The sequence below is a fragment of the Lagenorhynchus albirostris genome, chromosome 20 (assembly GCF_949774975.1).
Source record: "Lagenorhynchus albirostris chromosome 20, mLagAlb1.1, whole genome shotgun sequence".
Lineage (NCBI taxonomy): Eukaryota > Metazoa > Chordata > Mammalia > Artiodactyla > Delphinidae > Lagenorhynchus > Lagenorhynchus albirostris.
In genome coordinates, this window is record NC_083114.1 from 16,224,809 (window position 1) to 16,248,351 (window position 23,543).

General features: G+C 47.1%; 2 protein-coding genes across 2 annotated transcripts in view; one reads left to right on the forward strand and one right to left on the reverse strand.

Moving 5' to 3' along the window:
* The window catches only part of IFT20 (intraflagellar transport 20), an 11,339-nt gene extending 5,516 nt beyond the window's left edge, over positions 1-5,823 (forward strand). Inside the window, 6 exon segments of the mRNA XM_060134414.1 lie at positions 2,466-2,676; positions 2,679-2,706; positions 2,866-2,994; positions 4,160-4,245; positions 4,843-4,946; positions 5,409-5,823. Coding sequence (XP_059990397.1) covers positions 2,626-2,676; positions 2,679-2,706; positions 2,866-2,994; positions 4,160-4,245; positions 4,843-4,946; positions 5,409-5,490 — 480 coding nt within the window. The 5' untranslated portion in view covers positions 2,466-2,625 and the 3' untranslated portion in view covers positions 5,491-5,823.
* Positions 5,457-13,830, reverse strand: TMEM97 (transmembrane protein 97). The gene is made up of 3 exons (XM_060134413.1): positions 13,618-13,830; positions 8,213-8,357; positions 5,457-7,288 (listed from the first exon to the last, which is right to left on the reverse strand). Exons 1-3 carry the CDS (start codon positions 13,744-13,746, stop codon positions 7,029-7,031), a joined length of 534 nt encoding a protein of 177 aa, XP_059990396.1. The 5' UTR covers positions 13,747-13,830; the 3' UTR covers positions 5,457-7,028.
* Between the last annotated feature and the right edge of the window lie 9,713 nt (positions 13,831-23,543).

The following is a 23,543-nucleotide window of genomic DNA, read 5'->3' on the forward strand; positions in this document are numbered from 1 at the left end:
GGCCCGGGGAGTGGAGAGCGCGTTACCACCCTGATCTTCAGGGAGCTTAGTCCGGCTTTTGTGCCCGGTGCTCCTCAGGTGCGCGTGTGGTGGTAGCTGGGAGAGAATGCCGTAGTCGGCTGTGAACCCTCTGCCTACACTTGCTCTTCGGTCTGACCCATCTCATTCAACTATGTGCCTTCCAACCGTGCAGCTGGCTCCGGCCAGATACACGGGAATCTTGCCTGACTCTCCTTCACTCCTCCTCAAACCCCTGCATTCAATCATCCTTTACTAAGTCCTATCAACTCGACTTACAAAACATCTCAAATCGGAACACTTTTCTTCAGCTCCAAGCCTTGGTTACTGAAATAGCTTGCTCTGTTTGTTGTCACAGCCATTCATGCCACAGACATTTGCTGAGTGCCAGTTCTGTGCAGGCACCATGCCAAATGCTCGGGTAACAGTGATGAACAAGATAGTTGTAGCTCCATCCTCTTATTCCCTCCAACCCATTCTCCATCCTGGGTTAGAGTGATCTCTCTAAAAGGCATATCTGACTATGCCACTCTGCTGGCTGCCCATTAATTACCCTTATGAGAAAATCCAGGCTCATTGCTGCAGCTTTCAGAGCCCTCCGCCATCCAGCCCTCATCCCGTTTCTCTCTTCCCCTTGCTCAGTGTTTCTACCACGCTAGCCTTTTGGCTCTTGGAACACATCAAATTTCTCACAGCCTCAGCATCTTCACACATGCTTTTCCTTCTGCCTGAAATACCTCCTCCCCCTTTAACTTGAAAAACTTCTGGACACCCTTTAGGTCTCAGAGTGTCACTTTTTCAGAAGACTTTTGTTTACAAATGTTTTTTGTAATTTTGTTTACATATGAATTATGTCCTCCTGCTTCGGCTTCACGTAGCACCATGTGCTTTTCTTCATACTGTTATCACAATTCATGATTATCTTTTTACTGTCTGTCCAGAGGTCAGAAGCTAAAGCATTAAAGCATTTTCTTCACTTCTCTATCCCCAGAGCAGGGACTCAGTAGATGTTTGTGAATAAATGCAAGCTCTCAGGGAAGAGAGTGGAAGTTGAAGCAGATCTTTGTGCCCTCAGGTTACTTGAAGCAGTTGTTCTAATTAATCAGCTGGTAGGTGTTAAATGCTTAGACTATATGTGTAAATAGAACAAATAAGAAGACAGATCTTTTTTAAAAGCCCAATTATAAGGGAGGTCTGGATGATTAAAATGTTTCAAAATGAAGATGCTAGCCAACTTACTTGAATGGGGTCCAGTGAGGCCAAAGGCTCTGGACCACGGTCATACACAGCCAAACATACATTAGTTGGCCCACACAGTGTTGGATGGTTTTTTTTTTTCCTTGCTTAAAAGTTTTGAATTAGATACTCTCCTTTAAAAATCAGATTTCATATATTAATCTGGATTTCTGGTCCTCTTGAAAATCAGTTCTTGCAAGAATGGAGCTTAAGTCTTTTTAACCATTGCTCTTCCTATGGCACACCTACCCCGGGAAGTCACTTGCAGAATCACCCCATTCAGAACAGAACTTCTCTAAGGAAGCTGGAAGGGAAACAGGTGAGGCTGGGGGAGGTGGGAGGGAAGGGCTGGCGCAGGGCCAGGTTGTGGTAGCCTTCGGAACACCTGGGGTGTGGGAATTGGTATAGCAGCCAATGGCTAGACCTCAGTAGCATTGCCTCCCTTTTTAGACAGGGTATGTGCTCTCTTATTTTTATTTTATTTTATTTTGTGTGTGTGTTTAAGCCAGAACGAGGGTGAGTTTTCAGTGTTTCCTTCCCAGAGTTGAGGCATCCTTTGGACCAGGAATGCAAGGTGGCCTGGGAAGGGAGAAGTTATCTCTGCTGGTTCTCTTGTCTCTTGCCTACGGAAAAAAAAAAAAAAGCCAAACTCCTTAGCTTAGCACACAGGGTGTTTCTGATCTGGCTCCATCCGACCTTTCCGGCTCCATCCTCTGTCTTTTCATCTTCTAGGCAGGATAGGCCCTTCCAGTGGCTTCATGCTCTTGTCCAGGCTGTTTTCTCTGCTTGGAATGCCTTTCCTTGGTCCTTATCGGTATGTTCTTGATGATATTTCACTTCTTTTTGTGTTTTCTGCTAGAAAGAGACTGACCCCTTTGGGTCCCAGTTCAGGCAGCTGTGCCTGTGGCGTACATTTTGGGTAATATTCCTACACCTGGGTTCTTATTTTTTTAACCTTAATTTTTAATTCACTCAGATTTTCTTTTACTTGTCTTTTATGTTGTTCCTGTACTATATTTGAAAAGCTCTTTTATGTCTTTTTGGGTACATAGCTGTGGTTAAATAAATATGCTTATGGCTCACAACTTAGTTCACATGTCACTTCCTCACCCCAAGTTAACTGTTCTATTCTCCTCCACGCTTTAGTGATATTTCTGTAAAAGCACTTAACACAGTATTATTTTTCAGTGTACATGTCTGTCTTCCTCCAGCTAAACTCTGTGCTCCTCCAGGGCGGGCACCATGTTGTACTCATCTTTACCCCCAGCATCTAGCAGTGTTGGCATGTAGTAGGCCCTCAAGAAATGTGTGTTGAATGAACGATGCCTGTGACAAGCAACTGGACTTTATTCTTTCCTGACCCTTGCTCCTATGACACACCTCTTCCTGGCTGACACTGTTACCCCTTCAGAGCAGGACTGCTCTTCTCTAGGGAAGCTGGAAAGGAAACAGGTGAGGCTCAGAGAGGCAGAGGCAGAGGGAAGGGGGAGCCTTTGGAACATCTGGGTTTTTGGCATTGGTGTCCGGGGCCGGGAGTGGGGCTGGGCTGGAAGGAGGCATTTCCTTGAGTGGCTGGGAAGTGATCGGGGATTGGGGCTGGTTTCTTTACAGCCATGGCCAAGGACATCCTGGGTGAAGCAGGGCTGCACTTTGATGAGCTGAACAAGCTGCGGGTGTTGGACCCAGAGGTTACCCAGCAGACCATAGAGCTAAGGGAAGAGTGCAAGGACTTTGTGGACAGTGAGTGTCATCTGGGGAGACATGGTGCCACTCAGCTTTGTGCCCCGCCCCCACCCCCGGACTGCAGCTTTTGGCCCTGCCACAGTGGAGCTGCTGGCTCCCAGAAGGTTGAGCCTGGCCTTCATGAATTCCCGTGTGCCACCCACCTTGTCTACCTGCCTTCTTGTGTAGTCCCAGAGCACCAATCAAAACAAACACTGCAATGGAGAGAGGAGGGTATTTGTTTAGATATGCCATCTCAGGAACCTTAAACTTCAGAACTATGGCTTGGGGGTGGGAAGTGGAGTTATGATCTGATTTCTTGGGAGAAATAGTGTTCTCAGTGCCCGGCTTGCCTTTATTGATGGATTGATTGACTGCCATGCCTCAGGGCATGGCCATAAGTAAATAAATAGTTCCCTGACCAGGGATCAAACCCGTGCCCCCTGCAGTGGAAGTGCAGAGTCCTAACCACTGGACTGCCAGGCAAGTCCCTGACTTGCCATTATTTGGAGTGAAAATTTCTAGAGGCAGTTCAAAAGACTCATTTTTTTTAGCTAGAGATACCCGGGATGCCTCCTGTCCCAGCAGCCAAGCAAACCCAGTAGCAGTGAATACAGAGCAGATCTAGCTAGAGCAGGGATTTCTGAGCTTTTGGACATCTGTAGGCTGTGGAGAGAGCTTGACTGGTGAAAGGTAGCGTGGGTTCTCTCACCAGTCTTCTGATTGCTGTGTGCATGTCGTCCTACCCTCTGGGCCTTAGTTTACTCCTCAGTAACATGGGGTTCCACTACACCCAAGGACATTGAAAAAAGCAAATGCGAGATTAAGTCCTTAAATGCTTTGAGCTTTTTATTAGCTCAGGTCATAGGTGGAAAGCCCCTACCCCACCATTAACTGAAATCTAGTGTCTTATCTGAGGCTTGTCTAGAGGCAGTGTTCACGTCCTGAGGCGGTTCTTTCATGAACACAGCCCTTTGTGCCTCAGGATCCAAATACGCCCCAGTCCAGCTCTGGGCACCTGGCCACCCTTCTCTAGGTTCAGACCAAGGGTGTCAGACACCAAACGTTTTCTGACACAAATTAGAAGGCGCAGTTAGCCCTGCCCTCTTGCTGCAAGGGAATGCTGAGGGAGAGTGGTGATGCTGAGAAAATAAAACATTTTGTTTTGTTCTTTCCCCAAAAGAAATTGGCCAGTTTCAGAAAATAGTTGGTGGTTTAATTGAGCTTGTTGACCAACTTGCAAAAGAAGCAGAAAATGAGAAGATGAAGGTAAGATCAGCATGAGTTTTGTCTAAATCCTGGCCTGGTTCACTAGCCTCTCATCCTTCTGCCCTCTTGACTTATTTGGGGGTAGGGGAAGGTGGGCGGGGATTCTTTAATTAGAACAAGATTTTAAATAAGAATACCCATGCAAATATTGAATGATTATGTTGTACACCTGAAATAATTCCTGGTCCAGTTAAACCTACTATTGAACTCTTATATGCCAGTGTACTTTCAGTCATTGTTTCCTTTAATCTTCACGTCATCACTGAGATAGGTGTTTACCCTCATTTTATAAATGAAAAAATGAAGGCGTGCAGAGTGTAGATGACTTGGCAAAGGACACAAATGGCACACCAAATGGGCCGTGTGCCAGGCTCTGGGGACACTCCTAGGTCTGCGTCAGAGCTGCAGTTCCGTTCTCACCAGGCACTTTGGGATCGTGAGGTTAATTAAGCCTCTTTCTGACTGACTCCTAAAGCTCTGAGGCTCAACTTTCCCCACGCTGCGCCCCACCCTCCACCGGCCCCAGGCAGCCTCTCTTCCCCACTTGAGGACTTTAATGAAGCCATGGCTTTCTTTGGCAGTATCGTGTTTTTCTAGGCCATTGGTGCTCGGAACTTGCTCAAATCTATAGCAAAACAGAGAGAAGCCCAACAGCAGCAACTCCAGGCACTAATAGCTGAAAAGAAAATGCAGCTTGAAAGGTAAGAAGTTCTGACATAAAGCAAGTTCTTTACTGAACTGCAGTTCTATTTTTCCTTTTCGAATGGTCACCTCTTGTCCTTATTGTTCATCATCGTTCTCCCAGGAATAGTGTCTTAACTTGTCATCCTGATTAAAATAAAAATAAAATTACATTTCATGGGAGAAAAATGTCACTATCAGACAGCCTCTAGTAGTTTGAGAGCACGAACACTCAGGTAGTGAGTGTCCAGAGTTGGCTGGCTCTGTGAAAGGAAGACTCGCAGGGCTGGAGACTTCTCATGGGTGGCCCTAGGTAGGGCTTTGCCTCTTATTTTTTCTCTCTTTCTTGCCCTCACTAACTTCATTTTGAACTCACACCGTTTCTTGGAATCATCTAAATCACTTAACATTCTTCTCTAGAAGAATTAAGTCCATGGTTTATTTCATCTATTTTGAGGGCTTCTAACAATTTTGTTTTTCAGGTATCGGGTTGAATACGAAGCTCTGTGTAAAGTAGAAGCAGAACAAAATGAATTTATTGACCAATTTATTTTTCAGAAATGAACTGAAAATTTCATTTTCTAGCAGGAGGGCAAAACAAAAAACCCCACAACCCCCAAAACAAAAAAACCTCTGTACCAATCCAGTGACTTGACCAATGACCCAAATGTGTTGTGTGAGATGGTGTGTGAGGAATGCAGCATCTCTGAAGGCAATAAAACAAATCTGGGGGAGCTTGTTTCAGACGTCAGTGCCTATCTGCAGGCGAACACCCAGTGGCCATTGTGGTCCAGGTTCTCACCTCTTGCATTCTCAGTCTGAACTGAGCGGCCTATAAACTTTTTTTGTAAATTCACAAAGCTTTGGAAGGAAAAGCAATAAATTATTATTTTCAAATGGCTTGATCTACCTCTTTTCCTGGTGCCCTTGAAATGTACATTTAACCCTTTGTAAGAGAACCCTGGGCTCTCTAGCCCCTGGTCCACAAAACAAACCAGGCAGTGGTCAGCAGCTACCTTTATTTTGACCAGACACAGGAGTCAGACGATACTCCCAACAATCAGACCATTAGGGCTTGTAAGCAAAACAGGCAAAAAGGGGGAACTAACCAGAACCAGCATCTACCATTTTCCATGTGTGTTCACAAGTTTCTTTGTTTTTTTTTTTTGAGTTGGCCTCGAGTATGAATTTAGAGAAAGCTAGCAGAATACCAAGTACTAACGTGAAGAGACCCTATATGCACACACTGGACCTGTCATGCACAGCTCCCCGCCACCCGTTGCCTTTGACTGGGAATGAGACAGGAAGGAATTATTAAACTATTCGGTAGGACGAAGTTATCCAGTAGGAGGGACACCTCCAGCGCAGGTTTGAGACACCAGATGTGAAAGGAACTTATGTTAGGTGGTCTGTAAAAAGTAATAGAAGACAGGCTTGGAAAGAGCATAAACAAGGCGACTTTAAAAAATCTCTTCTGGGACAACCTGTTTAGGACAGGAACAATACACCTTCCAATCTGACCCATTTCTGACTGAAGGTCATGCCAAGGTTGAACGTTTAAGGAAAACTAAGTTTAACCCTCTTACAGAATAGCTCACCCCCTCCTAGGTGTGGGGACAAGAAAACAGTTTTTAATGACATCACAGAGGCACAGCTTCAAGCTTAAAAATGGCCTGAGACACCCCAGTGACACGCTGTAGAGTCATGAGTCAAAGGGTTAGTCACAGGTATACTGTGGATCAAATGACTCATGAACATGCCAAGTAGGCCGTGTTGCTTGGAAGTTTATCTGGTGTCTGGTCTGGTCCTGCCTTTAGTAATCCTACAATGGCACTTGGGCACACAGTGAGGCCTTTGGCAGCCCTTCCCTATAACCTAGCCCTCACCCCTCTGCTCATCCTCAGGTGATCGGTCTGTTTATGCCAGTGCCCTTGGAAGACGAGGGTTTGATGTGCCTCCTGCCAGTGCCTTGGCCTTGTGTGTTGCTGCTGGTGTGTTTCAAATACTACTGAAAACATGGGTTCTGAGCATTTTCCTGGTACTGGGTCCAACAGGAAACTGCCCCGTGGTCACCTCTCCCCTGGACCCGGGGTGATTTTTCCTCATTTTTTCTTTCTTTTCTCCTCAGACTTGTAGTAGGGGTTGTGCAACATGAAAAGCAGAAGTATAAGAGGGATGAGAAAGTAGGGCATGTAGACAGACATAAGGAATAGTCGTTCGTGGAAAGTCTTAGGTCCTTGTCCTCTGAAACAACTGGCTTTGGAGAAATCCTCGAGTAGAAATGTGGAGAGGATTGGAATCAGAGTTGTCATCGTTTGAACCGAGTAGATGATTGCAGGGGTGCGGATCCACCTGCAGCCTCCTGAGGTCATCGAGGAGAGAAAGAGATAAGGGTTAGATCTGCTCATGGCTCCAGGTATGTCCACAGCATCCTCCACCCTGTCTCTGCCTGCTTCCTTCAGTTGAATCATTCTAGCTCCTTTTCCACCAAGTGGAAACTGGATGTGATATAATAATGCCCAAGGTGCAGACTTATGTGACAGCCGGAGCCCTAGCCACTGACTGCCAAAGAACACTGGGTGGTGTCAGAATTAATTCAGAAAAACTCTAGGGCAGTTAAATCGCCATTACTAGTTAAACCAGGTTGTTCTAAAATGCAATTGGGGGAAGGGGAGGAGGCGGGGGCAGCCCTGTCAGCAACATCTCTTTGCTAAGTAATTATATATAGGTGAGAGGGATCAAGAGATTCTGCTAAGAGATGGCTTGGGGGTTCCAGTGTGAGAGAAGCTGTACAAGCTTAGTTACCATGAACACTGGTATGGCCACCTTCTTTTTAAAGGCATTCGTCATGGGGACACTGTAAGAATAATTTTTAAATGAGAAGTTAAGCCATTTAGAGATTAGCTTGATGCTACTGCTTAAAAGCCAGTATGATACCACCCAAAGCAGAAAAGTAAATGCACCAACAAGAAAGAAATTCTGTTGGGGTGAGGTGGGGGGGAGGGGCAATAAAAAGGAACAAGTTCAAACTTGAAAGTAGCCTCAGGTTTCATGTGTGTGAGAGATTTCCAGTTGACTGAGGCAGTCCTGCAGCCCAGCTGACCACAGACACTAGCCTGAGCCACATTAATGTCCCTATACAAGATCTATCCTGGCCGTTCCCACCAATCCTATATCACCCTCATACAGCCTCCAGGGACCACTCCCCTCTCCCTTGGTAAAACTTTCCCAAAAGATTTCTGGGACCTGGTTTCAGAGCAAAAATGGGATTTCCCCATTTACTAACCTTTGAAGAAGGCATATGTTGCGACAGGAAAGAAAGGCAGCTGAAACACAAGCTCGCAAAACAGGAAGGACTTAAACCACACCGGGGGGTTCTGTAGCAAGGGGTCTTTGAACTCCTCAGTATACCACTGCCGCAGGTTTCTCAGCTGGGAAAAGATGAGGATCACAATGAATACAGCTACCTGGCAGGACAGGCTTCAGCAGGTCCAACCCGCTGGCAGAGCCTCTCACTACCCAGCTCCCTTGGCAGCAGATGGCACACCCAGCTGGCTTTTGTGGTGCAGCCTAGATGGTCATTTAATAAAAACTCACTAGCTCTAACTCAAATGTTACCTTCTCCCAGCAGCTTTCCTCAGCTCTTCCAGCCCGTGTGCTACCCAGCATGTCTGTGATAACACATGTCCAGGTGTGGATACTGTCAGGAGCAACAGTATGTGGCACTTAGTAGGCTCTCAGCTGAATGCACAAACGTGAAGTATCTGCCAACAATAGCCTTCTTTATAAAGAAATGATGTGAAAACCATCCTGACGTTTGTCCTTTCAAAATAGCAACTGCACAGCAAGCTCCAAGGGCCAGATTGCCTCAAATACAGAAATAAGTTTCCTTGTCTTTTTTGGGGGGGCGAGGTGCGGGGGGGAAGTGTAAGGGAGGTAAATCTAACCTCTGCGAAGTTGCTATTTTAGACAATCTAACTTATCCCCAAATCTCAAGTTCCTTGTCATTCTTTACCCCCCTAATTCTAAAGTTTTTTTTCTCTTTTAGGAGATCAGTAGTATATTTGCAGAGGAACAGACTCTGCCTCACTCTGGAGAGTGAGTGGTCTCAGTTCTAGCTTGGGCCCCACCTTCGTGATGACACTGTCAAATCAAAAGATGCAGATCCATGTAGATGAGGCTGCAGGCAGGGGAAGGAAGCAGGAGGGTTTGAGGCTGCCCACTTTGTGCTCTTTTAAGAGCCCAAAGCCTAGGGCTCTCCACACTACATAGACTACTGAAGGTCTGTCACATTTCACATTTAACCTCCTGGAGATGGCATCTTGATATGATAAATCAAGACAGCTTCCAAGAAAAGTATTTGGCTTACAATGGAAAATCCAAAGATATTTTTCCTGTTAATTTTTAATCTAAAGATAAAGGCTCACTATTGTGAAATAGAGGCCTCTGTGCTGCAAGTGAGCTTTAAGCAAACATCCAGAAACAAACATTCTGTTAGCATAATATTAATTACAAAAAGGCCTTAGCTAGATAATCAATTTATTGACCAAGTGATCTTGAATTTGTATTTGACTTGAAATTTAAATTCACAGCAATATCCTTAGCTTCCTTCTAAGCACTTTTCAGGATGGTAATGTGGTAGAAAATATTCATAAATATTCACTGCACCTTTCCTGGGCTCTATTTTCTCATCTGTAAAACAAGCAACTTGGACTAAATTTTTTAAGATCCTTCTTTGCTTTCTAGATTTACTTTAAAAAAAAAATTAGAAGGATGTATTTTGAAAGATTTATTGCAGAATTTAAAAGGCATTCTGGTTCATTTGGGCTTCCCTGGTGACACAGTGGTTAAGAATCTGCCTGCCAATGCAGGGGACATGGGTTTGATCTCTGGTCCGGGAAGATCCCACATGCCGCGGAGCAGCTAAGCCCGTGCACCACAACTACTGAGCCTGCACTCTAGAGCCTGAGAGCCACAACTACTGAGCCTGCGTGCCACAACTGAAGCCCACACGCCTAGAGCCTGTGCTCTGCAACAAGAGAAGCCACTGCAATGAGAAGCCCGCGCACCGCAACGAAGAGTAGCCCCCGCTCGCTGCAACTAGAGAAAGCCCACACGCAGCAACAAAGACCCAATGCAGCCGAAAACAAATTTATTTTTTAAAAAAAGGCATTCTGGTTCATTTGAACTTCACTTTCTATTTAATTCGTATACATTCAGATCCACCTATTTCATAAATCCAGGCAGATTTGTACAACACTGTAATTTCTAAGGGCTGCAGGATGATAACAGCAAAATTTAAAACACAGTTGACCCTTGAACAACACGGGTTTGAACTGTGCAGGTCCGCATATATGCAGATTTTTTTCAACAGTAAATACTACAGTACTACACGGTCAGTCGGTGGCTGGCTGAATTTGAAGATAGGAACGTGGGTATGGAGGGCTGACTATAAACTGTACGTGGATTTTCGACTGTGGAGGGTCAACGTCCTTAACCCCCAAGCAGAGTGATGAGCATGGTACCCAGGGGCTGAGTGCCTGGTTCTGAGTACTGGCTCTGGGCAAAGCACTTAATCTCACTAAACTTGTTTCCCAGTTATAGTACCTACCTCGTTGTTGGTAAGATAAAAAGAGTTAATACTTACAGTCATTAGAACAATGGCTAGCACACAGTAAATGTTAAGATTACTTAACTGAATGTAATACATATTTGGAGAAGTTCAATTTAATCCTATTAAAATCTCAGCGTGCAACTGGTCATTAATAATTATTAGGTAAGACCCCAAAAAATAAAACTGTTTCCATTTATAACTGACTCACATTTGACTCAACTTATCACTGTTATCCATTAAAATATTCACCTGGCCTACGCACATGGATTTCTAGACCGAAGTTGCTACTGAACAGTCTTGCACTCCTCTTAGAATGAGTGCACAAACTTTCAGCATCTAGATGCTCACGTGTTTTCCCGTATTTTAACAGAAGCAATACTACCCAGCTGCAGATGATACTACAAAATGCTTCCCATCCTCTCCATGTTCTAATCCAAACTAAATTCTTATTGTTTCACAGTAAGAGTTTTTCCAAGTGTTGATCTGCTTCAAACCAAGAAAGATATTTGCAAATTTTAGCCTAACCATTATGTGATCTCCACAGGCTTTTTAGTTCTGGAGAAATTCCTTCTATTTAGGGAGGAAAAACACAACAGATGTTAAAATTTGGCATTTTTCAAAGAGAATGTGAAAATAACTCAGGGCTTTTATTATTATTATTTCCCCATACAGAAGCAACAAAACCATCATTGCCCACCCCAAAGCAACAAGGGTGAATAGAGACACAGGCCTTCCAAGCTGGGTGGCCCCTGTGTTACTAAGGTCTTTAAACAGTATCATAGACAGACAGACACACACACACACACACAAACAGTTACAGAGTTTCTGGTCAGATCCTGCCTATGTTGGTCCTTGACCTTTTACAACAAGTCAACTTAAAAAAATAAAGTTGAGAAAACTACCAAATCAAATATATAAGTTTAAATGGGGTCTTTATGATTTTGGAAACATTTTAATTGTATTTTGCGAGTGGAGAGCAAGAACTTGTGGGAATGGCACATTCACAAAAGATAGGAAAACCAACAGCTGTTAAGTCTGGAACGGTTGGCTACCTGGAGTAACATAACTGCTATGTATGTATGTATATATTTATTTATTTTGCCTGTGCCGGGTCTTAGTTGCGGCACTTGGGATTTTCGTTGCGGCAGGCGTGTGGGATCTAGTTCCTCGACCAGGGATTGAACCGGGCCCCCCAAATTGGGAGTGCAGAGACTTACCCACTGGACCACCAGGGAAGTCCTATGACTGCCTAGTATTAAAGGGACTCATAACATCAGAGATTGTGAACAGGCAGCCTGCTTGAGTTCTGTTGGCCACACAGACTAGGCACAGACATGGCTCTCCTTTCTTCAAGGCAACTAATGGCTAATGCGGAGCTGTGACGACCTGTTTAGAAGGATCATGTACCACCTGGGCCTGTGTCGTAGGCTGAATAATGGCTCCCAAAGACATCCACATCTTAATCCCTGGAACCTATGACTGTAACCCTATTTGGCAAAAGTGACTTTGCAGATGTGATTAAGTTAAGGATTTGGAGATGGGAAGACTATCCTGGTTATCTGGTGGGCCCTAAATGTAATTACAAGTGTCCTTATAAAAGTTGGGCAGAGGGAGATTGGACTAAAGAAGAAAAGGCAGCAAAGTGATGGACCGAAGCAGAGATTGATGTGATGTGGCCACAAGCCAAGAACACCCACAGCCACCAGAAACTGGAAGAGGCAAGGAACAGATCCGCCACTACGACCTTCAGAAGGAACGAGGCCTACAAGACTCATTTCAAACTTCTGACCTCCAGAACTGAAAGATAATAAATTCGTGTTGTTTTAAATCACTGTATTTTTGTAATTTGTTACAGAAGCAATAGGAAACTAATACATATATGTTTGAGCTTGTGATTTAACTCATCTCTCTCCTACTTGACAGTTGAAGCTACAGAGCCCTGACTTGCCCAAGGAACTCAAGAAGTTCTTGGAAGAACCAAGTCCCCAGACAATGCTCTTGCCACACACAACCTACACTTTTCCCAGGAAAAGGTAGGTCAGAGGTCTTCCCATTTATGCTTGGAGCTAGAAACAAACCAGACTACGGAGTGGGGGTTTATTGTTGAGCAGTGGCTCTTAACCTTTTGGGGAGGGTCAGACCCCTGGAAAAGTTGATGGAAGCTATGGAAAACAAGGCACACACAATTTTGCATGCCCTCTTAGGGGTTCATGGACCTCAGGTTAAGAACCCCTGCTCTGCAGAGAAAAAGCATTTAAGGAGAAACAGAGGTAAAATCAAATCTTTAGGTAGACACGTCAGGCTTGCCTATAGTTCTGCAGACAGATTGGAGAAGTGTAGAACTGAGGACTGGAATTCCGTGATAGAAGGTTATAGGGTCCAGACATGAAAATAAAACTCAATAAATAAAAAGCATTTAAAGCAAAAGTTAAAGTTTGGGGTAAAGAATGCTCTCCAACAACCAGGAAATGGGGCTTTCGCCTCCGTTTCTACTCAGATCCTCATTCTTGCTCAAACCCAATAAAAAAGGCCGATTTGAAAAGGTGTCGTTTACTTATGAGCTTTTGAAGTTGCTGGATCCTAATCTTGAAATCAGGACGCTCTGCGAATGTCCCTTAGAGGGGTCTAATACTACTTGCGTTATTTCTTTGGGATTAGTCGGTATTTTTAAAGCTCTCCCAAGAAACACAACTTGAAAACAAATCCAACATGTGTCCATAATTTAGACACTGGTTCATCCAGGCTACTTCCCTCAAATACTGACAACTGACCAGAGCTGGGGTGTGTGAGTCTTAAACGCAGGGAAGAACTGTCTTTAAAAGGAGCAAGGTGTTTGGCCCCAGGAGCCTTGGGGAAGCGGCTGGGAGAGACAAAGAAAACCCCGAGGAAGAAGTCGAGTTGAAGGGTAAGGAGGGGCCGGAGCGCCGGCGGGACCCAAGGAAAGCAGGAGGGAACCCTGAGTGGGCGAGGCGGGGCGCCAGGCAGGAGGAGGGGAGATCACGGGGACGCCGGGGCAATCGCTACGCCGAGGGGCGCCAACCTCGGCGACCGGCGGCTAGGACAGACGGCGCCCTCACCTCCACGGGGTAGAGATCGCGCGGAAGCACCGCCTGCAGGTCCACGAGCAGGGTGATGGGGATGTGGGAGAGGAAGTAGAGGCCCAGCAACCACTCCAGGCCGCGCCGGGCGCCCAGAGGCCCCATCATCCGTCGCTTGGCAGAGCAGGAGCCCAGACTACGCTGGAGGGAACGCAACGTGAGAACAGGCCCGCAATCGCGCCATCCCAGGAGCCCGCGCCCCGCCCCGCCCCGCCCCGCCCCGCCCCGCCCCGCCTCGAGGGCGACGAAGGCCGCTCCCATTGGCTGAGAAGCCGCGCGCGGGCCGGGAGCGTCCGCCGAGGAGGCCAGCGGACTATTTCCATTGGCCGTGGGGAGCACCGCGTGACTTGGGGGCGGGGCTGCTCGGCTGCCGCGTGGGGCCGCTCCGGGCGCGGGGCTTGCACAGCCGGAGGTCCTGCCTGTCGCGGGGCCTTCCGGCCTTCTCGCCGCTATCGCGTGTCATCCGTGGCCCTTTCGCTCATTACTCTTACGTTCCTTCGCTCCATCCGTTCAGTGCTTGCTGGGAGGCTCCTGTGTGCCCGGCCGTGGGCGCTTATGGAGATGGAGCACCCAGTGCAGTGGGGTGTCACTCATCAGGGCCGGCCGGACAGTGCGTGGTGGTCCGGGCCGTGGCGGCAGTCACGGGCCGTGGGAACAGCGGGCAAGATCCCTGTCCCTCCGGAGTTAGGGTCCCTGAAGCCTTCTGAAGGATGTGTAGGAGGCAGCCAGCCTCAATTAAGAAAGAAGTACGGGGATATAGTAGGAGGTAAAATTGATAATTCGTGGTGATTGGCTGTGGAGAATGAGGGAGGCTCAGTGGTTCATTTTTATTCTGCAAATATTGATCTTTAGTTATATGCTGGGTGCAGGTCTGCCCTGGGACAGGATGGGTGGGGCTGCCATTCACTGAGAAGAGTGAGGTAGAGGAGAAGTGAGTTGAAGAGAAGGTAATTTGGTTCTGGCCATGTTGTCACTGAGCCTCTGTGGCATCTGAGTGGAAGAGTCTAGCAGGCAGTTGGCCGAACATGTCTGAAGATGTAGATTTGTGAGGCATCAGCGTTTGATGGGAGTTGAAGTTTTGAGAGCAGAAGGCCTGTGAGAGATCTTAGGCGACCTGCAACCTTAGGGGTCATGGGACAGGGGGCTGAGATACGGGTAGACAGCAGGAGTGTGATGTCTCAGAGGCACGGGCAAGGAGGGAGGGTCAGCTGTGTCAGAGCAACACCTGTGACCTTGTGCGAACAGCTGTGGCTGGTGGAGGCAGGAGCCTGATGACAGCAGGGCAAGGAGTAAGGAGATGGGGAAATCGAGGCAGGGAGCTAGACATCTGATTATGAAGGGGAAGAGAGATGGGGCAGTGGGTGGAGGGGGATGTGCTCAAGAGAGACTTATTTATGTACTTTTCAGATGAGAGAGACCGGAGTACTTTCATTTGTTTAGATGCTGCTTGAAGTTTCTAGGTCCGGGGAAAGGTCGTCCATGTAGGAGGACGAGAGCAGGAAATGTGGCTCAAGGCCGCCGAGGAGCTGGAGAGAATGGATCAGGTTTCGGTCAGAGGAGTGCTGTGCTCCCCAGGGTGGGCCCCGTGGCACTAGGACAGAGAACTGTGGTCAGCGTAGAGGACCCAGCTGAGATGTGTGGCCATTGATCTGGAGGCCCCACTCTCCTAGGCTGTGTGCTTTTCTCCATCATGAGATCTGCACAGAAAAAGGCTGTTCGACTTGTCCAGGGTTGGGGTTAGAAAGACAGTGGTGATGTTGAGGAGTTGAACAAGAGAGTAACTGAAGAGACGGAGCCCGCAGTTCAAGCAGGGTAGGGAGTGAGTGACGTAAGGCCAGAGGGGGCTGGTAGACTGGGAGAAATTAGAGAAATGAATGGATTTGAGGCCTTGCTGAGGAATGAGCGCTAATGTGATGGGAGTAACTGGATGGATGGGCCGGAAGGTTGGGAGAGTATGACACGCGGGTACAGGTGTGTGGGTTCCGGATCTCAGACGTTCTGCCCATGGGAAGCTGTGGCTGAAATGGAGTGGAGGGGAAGGTATTTGGAGATGAAGTCAAGGGACGGAGAGCCCAGGGTGTGGGATGGATGGGCCACAGAGGCCACCTTGGATGGTGGTGGCAGTCTGGTGGAGAGAAGGCTGTGAGAAAGGCTGCCAAAGTCTTCGGTAAGTAAGGGGAGTGACCAGGAGGGAGGTGGGCATGGGTTGAGGTCTGGCTTAAACCTCGGAGAGTGGAGGGGAAATGGATGTGGCCTTGGGGAGCAGGGAGGCTGGTGACCCCACCTCCTGACCCTGAGCTAGCGGACTGTGAGAAAATGAGCAGCCAGTGCTGGGGAGGGCCGTGGGGAAGCCGAGCCCTTAGGGGCAGGGGAGCTAGGTATCATCTACTGCAGGAGGTAAGGGCTGAGGGTGTGGAGGGCTTTGTGAGCCCCATAGTAGAGGGGTTTAGGCTCTGGAGAGGAGAGGGGTGTTTACTGGGGAGGAGAATCAGAGCAGGGTGGAGGGAGAGCACAGCAAGGAGAGGCAGTGGAGGTTCCTTCTGGGATGGTGAACAAGGGATAAACATTGTGAGAACACAGAGTTCTGGCATCCCCAGGGCCTCTAGGGGGTAGGCTGGAGCGCTTCTGCACAGCTGTACTCAGGAGGGGGCCTAGCAAGAGCGCCCCCCCCCCAAGAACGGCTTTCAGGACATGGCAGACACCTTTTAAGCTGTAGTCCATGCTGACTGTAACTGCTTGCTACGGGGAGGGAGCGTGGGGCCCCCAGGCTGGGATTTGCCCAGGGAATGGCGTTAAGTGTACAGCTGTTAAAGTGACTTCCTCCAAAAGCATCTCACTCAGCCAAGTTTGTTATCTGTAGATAAAGATTTTCAAGGTCAAGCACTTCAGGAAGGCTCTCCATCCAACAAAATCTCTGTCCAGCTGCTGTCTTATGTTTGAAATTCCTTTAGTGGGGGAACTAAAGCTTGACAAGGTCAGATAAGTAGTAGAAGATAAATGGCCCTGGGGAGGAGGACAGGGTTAATCAGCAGATTCTCACCAAAAGCAAGTGTTGAGTGAAGAATGACTTAAAAAAAAATGTTCTGAGCAGCTTCCTTGTCCTTCTGAGTGAGAAGAGGTGATGTTTAGCACCTTTTGAAAATTATTTGTATTGTGATGAGACGAACACCACTAGCCCGACAATGGACCCCGCAGTGGTGGAAACAATTCTAGCCCGTAACCCCAGCCGAAAAGTGCTCGGAGAAGGCCTGCGCTAGACCTGCCACCTTCCTCTGGGGCAGCAACTATGCAAGGCTCCTTCCTCTCCTCTCTGCTTTTGTTTCACTCTTCTCTCTCCTTAAAATGCACTCACTCCCCTCACCCCACCCCTGCCCGCCTCCCCATTCTTAGGTGTTTTAAGTTCCAAAGGCCTGCTGCCCTGACTGCCTCTGCCTGGGGGATCGTTGCTGTCTCTGAACCTCCGAGGCATTGCCTCTGACATGTTCATTCTTTTCACTCTGAGCAGCACTGATCTGAGTACATGTCTACACCATTTTAGGTGTACGGTTCAGTGGCATTAAGTACATACACGTTGTTCTGCAACTATCACCACTGTCCACCTCCAGAACTTTTTCATCATCTCAAACTGAAATTCTGTATCCATTAAACAATAACTCCCCATCCCCCTCCCTCCTCTCCCCAGTAACCCCTATACTATTTTCTATCTCTTTTTTAGGTACCTCATATAAGTAGAATCATTCAATAGTTTTCCTTTTGTGTCTGGTGTATTTCACTTAGCATAAGGTCTTCAAGGTTCATCGATGGATCATGTATCAGCGTTTCTTTTTTTTAACTAAAGTATAGTTGATTAACTAAAGTAAAGTAATGTTTTGTTTCTGGTGTACATCAAAGCAATTCAGTTATTTATATTTTCTTTTTAGAATTCTTTTTTATATATCCTTTTAAGTAATATATATATTTTTCATATTCTTTTTCACCATGGTTTACTACAAGATACTGAATATAGTTCCCTGTGCTATATAGTAAGACCTTGTTTGTCTATTTTTATGTATGTTAGTTTATATCTGCTAATCTCAAACTCCTAATTTATCCTTCCTCCCCCTTTCCCCTCTAGTAATCATAAGTTTGTTTTCTATGTCTGTGAGTCTGTTTCTTTTTTGTAGATAAGTTCATTTGTATCTTTTTTTTTTTAGATTCCACATATAAACAATATCATATGATATTTGTGTTTCTCTGTCTCGCTTACTTCACTTAGTATAATAACCTCTAGGTCCATCCATTTTGCTGCAAATGGCATTATTTCATTCTTTTTTATAGCTGAGTAGTATTCTATTGTTTATATATATATAAACATATATATATAGACAATATATTCTATTGTTTTATATATATATACACACACACATACATACACACACACATCTTCTTTATCCATTTATCTGTTGATGGACATTTAGGTTGCTTCCATGTCTTGACTATTGTAAATAGTGCTGCTATGAACATAGGAGTGCATGTAGATCTAATCTCTGGAGACAAGCAGACCATTGGTTGCCTGGTGCTGATGGAAATGGTTGGGAATGGGACAAGGGATGAAAATATTCTGTATCTTGATTGCGGTGGTTGTTACATGGGTGTATATATTTTTCAGAAGTCATAAAGCTATACCCTTAAGTTTTATTGCATGTTATACTAAGCTCATAAAAAGTCACTTAACATCATTAGTCATTAGAGAAATACAAATCAAAACCACAATGAGAAACCACCCCACATCTAAGATAACTATAATTTAAAAAGCAGCAACAACAGAAAATAACAAGATTAGAGAGAATTAACAAGTCTTGGGGAGAATGTGGAGATACTGGAACCCTGTACCTTGCTGGTGAGAATGTAACATGATGCAGCCACTGTGGAAAAGTTTGGTGGTTCCTCAAAACGTTAAAATTACCATATGACCTGGCAATTCTACTCCTAGGTCTATACCTAAAAGAACGGCAAACAGGGATTCAAACAGATACGTGTACTGATACATAAATGTCATAGCAGCATTATTCACAATAGCGAAAAGGTAGAAACAAGTCAAGTGTTTATCAGTAGATGAATGGATAAACGAAATGTGTTATGTACAGTTGACCCTTGAACAACATGGGTTTGAACTGCATGGGTCCACTTATACTTAGGTTTTTTTCAATAAATACATACTACTACCTGGTCTGTGGTTGTTAAATTCATGGATGTGAAACCAAGGATGCAGAAGGCTGACTGTAAACTTTACACAGATTTTTGGCATGGAGGGTCAGTGCTTCTCACCCCTGTATTGTTCAAAGGTCAACTGTACTTACAATGGAATATCATTCAGCCATAAAAAATAATGAAGTTACGATACATGCTGTAACATGCATAAGCTTTAAAAACATGCTCAGTGGGGCTTCCCAGGTGGCGCAGTGGTTGAGAGTCCACCTGCCGATACAGGGGACACGGGTTCGTGCCCCGGGCTGGGAAGATCCCACGTGCCGCGGAGCGGCTGGGCCCGTGAGCCATGGCTGCTGAGCCTGCGCGTCTGGAGCCTGTGCTCCACAACGGGAGAGGCCACAACAGTGAGAGGCCAGCGTACCGCAAAAAACAAACAAAAAAAACAAACAAAAAAACCAAACATGCTCAATGAAAGAAGTTGGATACAAAAGGACAAATATCTAGGAAAGGAGAATGCTTAGAGACAGAAAGATTAGTGGTTGCAAGGGGCTAGGAGGAGGGAACTGGAGTGATTGCATAATGGGTACAGAGTTTTGTTTGGCGTGATGACAAAGTTTTGGAAATAGTGATGGTTGCAGAACATTGTGAATGTAATTAATGCCCCTGAAATATACACTTAAAATGGTTAAAATGACCAATTATCAAAGAACTAAAAAGAAACAATTTTTAATTTCAGCAAAAGTTGAAAGCAAAAAAACATTAAGATTTTAATTTTGTAAAGGTAATGGTTCTCAGAGATATAATTTGATACTTTTATCTCTACCTGCCTACCCTACATTTTCACTGTGATGTCTAAGAGATGCCTCCACCTCAGCTATGTCCAAAGCCATGACTTTCTGCTTCCACTCTGTTCCTCCAGATTCCTTCCCCCATAGTTGACCCCTCCTCTGTTTCTCAGGCCCAAACAATGGCATCATTCTTGGCTCCTTCCTTTTTCACAAACTCCAGATGTGAATTGAAGAAAAATAAAGCTGATTCTATCTTTGAAATATATCTAGACCTACTCATATATGAGCACTTGCTTTATTACAGGATTACTACTGGTGAACAGCGAAGTAGATTTTCAGTAAATGGTGCTTCATCAGCTGACAATCCAGATGGAATGAAATCAAACAAAAATCAATTCCAAGTGAATTGTGGATCTAAATGTGAAAGGCAAGATAAACTGGAAGATGACACAGTAGAATATCTTCATGATCTCAGGGTGTGCAGAAATCTGAGGGCAGGAGACTTTGGTCTGCTGTGTTTAGGATGTATCTCCAATGTAGACACCCGATATTTACAGAATGAACACAAAAGAAACGTCAACATTCTCTTGAGCGATATACACACATACAAGTACTTGGATCATTGTGAAGACACACAATGTTCTTAAAGGTAAGATTTAATGTCATATAAATGTCACTTCTCATTAGTCTATCATCTAATGAAATCCTAATTAAAAACCCATTCAGGGAATTCCCTGCGGTCCAGTGGTTAGGACTCCGTGCTTCCACTGAGCAATGAGGTGTGATAAGGCCTACCAGGAGGTAAACAATATTTTAAAGCCACAATTATTACCATTTTGTTGAATCTAGGACACTGTGTATTATAAGGTGCATCACTGGTTCGTGTGCCGCTAAGAAAAACACTGCCAACTAGCCTATGACTTCTTAGTTGCCTCCTGATTCAAAGATCTCACAGGTGTGAATGGCACTGACGCATGGATTCTCAGACAGATTAACAAAAAAAAAATTAAAATGCCAGAATAGACCCCAAAACCTACGTGATTAGTAGAAGATTAATATTGCAGATAGCTGGGAAAAGAGGGACATTTCATCGACTGGTATTGAGAAAATTAGGTGGTCATCTAGGAAAAAAGCCTCCTATCTCACACCTGATACACACACACACACACACACAGCAGCTGGACCAAAGATGCGAAACCAAAAAACAGTTGTAGAAGAACTTGAGGGATAATAATTTTTATATTATCAGAATAGGGAATACCTTTCTAAATATGTCATAAATTGAGAAGCCACACAGAAAGACTGATAATCTGACTTCTTGAAAGCAAAACCCAGAGGCAAGGCTGACCCTGCCCCACAATCTAAGTGAAAATACAAAAGGTAAGCTGTGAAGTAGCCTGGCTGCTCCTCCCACAGAGGGCTTGACCCACCCCATCGTATTTCCAGGGTCCTCATTCTCCCCAGACCCCCAGTCACATGGCTGCTGCCAGTGCCAGTCTATATGGGACCTCAGCCATCACCTAAAATTCGAGGGTTATTTTATACAAACATAGTGGGTTGAATGGTGGCCCCAAAAGATGTGTCCCCTAGAATGTACAAAGGGACATTTTCTTTTTTCTTTTTCTTTTTCTTTGCAGTACACGGGCCTCTCACTGTTGTGGCCTCTCCCGTTGCGGAGCACAGGCTCCGGATGCGCAGGCTCAGCGGCCATGGCTCACGGGCCCAGCCACTCCGCGGCACGTGGGATCTTCCCTGACTGGGGCACGAACCCGTGTCCCCTGCATCGGCAGGCGGACTCTCAACCACTGCGCCACCAGGGAAGCCCAGGGACATCTTCTGAAAGAAGGGTCTTTGTGGAATGAGTGAAGGATCTGAGATGAAGTCATCCTGGATGAGGATGGAGGAAAGTGCTTGGAGCCATGCCAGTGACAGCACGCATGCCGAGTTGCAGGCCACATGGGATGGTCGGGTGGTCCTGGTCTGGGTGCTCTTCTGGAAGTTTCCATTTACCTACCTGAGCTACCCCTCCGCTCCTGGACCCCACTGCCTGGGGAGAACTTACAACAGCAGGTACAGGTAACACATCCTCTTTAACGGGTGGCAGCCCGGCAACTCCTGCAGAAGGTCCGGCAGAGGCCCATTCAGACTGGGCCATCCACACGGCATGGCCCCTCACTCCCAACCACCAGCCCAGCCCCGCAGCCGCTGACAGGGCAGGGAGCGTGGCCTGAGGAGCAACTGCAAGCGCTCTTGCTGCCTGGGAGGGTGTTTCCAGACCTTGATCCAGGCACACCTGGGAAGGGCTGGCTGGCTGACTCAGGCTGCCCAGATCGGCCAATCCTTGCCCATCAGGGGCTCACAGTTGCAGAAAATGGGCCTTGCTGCACCAGCCAGGTCCAAGGAACAGGTGTGAGGTCCTGAGGGTCAGGATGGACATGGGGCTGTGACTTCGGCTTGTTTTCTAATCCTTTTAACTGACCCATGAGTGGGAGGCAACTGCAAGAAGACCCTCTCCTCACAAGAGGGATCTAGGTGTCAGGGAGAGGAGGGCTGGTGGGCGGAGACAGAGGCCTGGTGCCTGGGTGCAGTGGAAGCCTCTGGAAGAGCCAGTGGAAGGAGGCTGCACAGAGTGAAGCCCAGGGTCGCAGACATGTCCAGGAGCTGCTGTGTGTTAGTTCAGGCCCTTCTCTGAGCTGCTCAGGGTCAGCTCTGACGGACAGGTGGGGCTGGGGTGCTTTGCTTCGAGGGCTATGGGCGCAGATCCTGTGTGCCCAGCCCTGCGGGGGTGCCTGCCCAGGTGGGCCCTGTGGGCTGCTGGGTGCCTGCCCAGGTGAGCTCCATATCCTGGGAGGTGCCTGCACAGGTGGGCCCTGTGCCCTGGGAGGGGGCTGCCCAGGTGAATCCCATGCTCTTGAATGTGCCTGCCCACGTGAGCCCCGCGGGCTGCTGGGTACTTGCCCAGGTGAGCTCCATATCCTGGGAGGTGCCTGCCGGAGAGAGCCTCCTGTGCCCTGGGAGGGGCGTGTGAGCTAGCGTCCTCTCTTTGCAGCCGGCACGGAGTTGCTTAGCGACTCCCCCGTGGACACCATGGACACTGCTGGGATGAGATGAGAACCAGGAGAGGCTGCTGGTGTCTGAACCTCTGCCCGGGCCCGTCTAGAGCAACGAGGTCAGTAGGTGGGTGCTGGCTGCTGTGCTGCGTGAGGGAGGCCCCATGGGTACCTCTTGTTTCTTCCACCTGACACCACGGAGGCACCCCCCCGCCTGGGACGGAGGGTACAGCCTGCCCCAGGCAGGTGGGAATTCCTGGTGACCCTGTCGGGGACACCAGAGGGACGGAACAGGCAGGAGGGGAGTGGGCGCCCACGCAGAGCCATGGGGCTCGGGGCCCAGGGGGCCTTTCTGGGTCTGCGTTGGGAGTGGACGAGCAGTGGTGAGTGTGACCCAAGAAAGCTGCCCTGGTGGCATGAGACTGACCCCGCTCAGGGAGACAAGCCTCCCAGGTGACTCCCAAAACAGGATTGGAAGACAAATCCTGTTAAAAGAAAGTTTTGTAACATGAATCCTGCTGAAGGAGAGGTTTTGCAAAGCTGATCCCCTAAGAGGAGGCTCCGTGAGCTCTTCCCCTCAGGGGGGGACGTGGAGCCTGCCGGGAACAGGCAGTCCCCCTGGGCGGGCGGCGGGTGCAGAGCCCACTCTGTGGCCCCATGTCTGTGCTTCTGGGTGGGTAACTTGGCTTCTCGGAGCCTCAGCTTCTCAGTCTGTTCAAGAGGTGATGGCAGCATGGATTGACTAGTAAGTTGCTCAGAACAGAGTAGAAAGGGGTCTTGTGGAAATTGCACAGAACATCGTCTTTAGGGGAATCACAGGTCCCGTTTCCCACAGGTGTGTCTTCAGGATCAGGAGAGAGGATCTAAGCAGATTTGC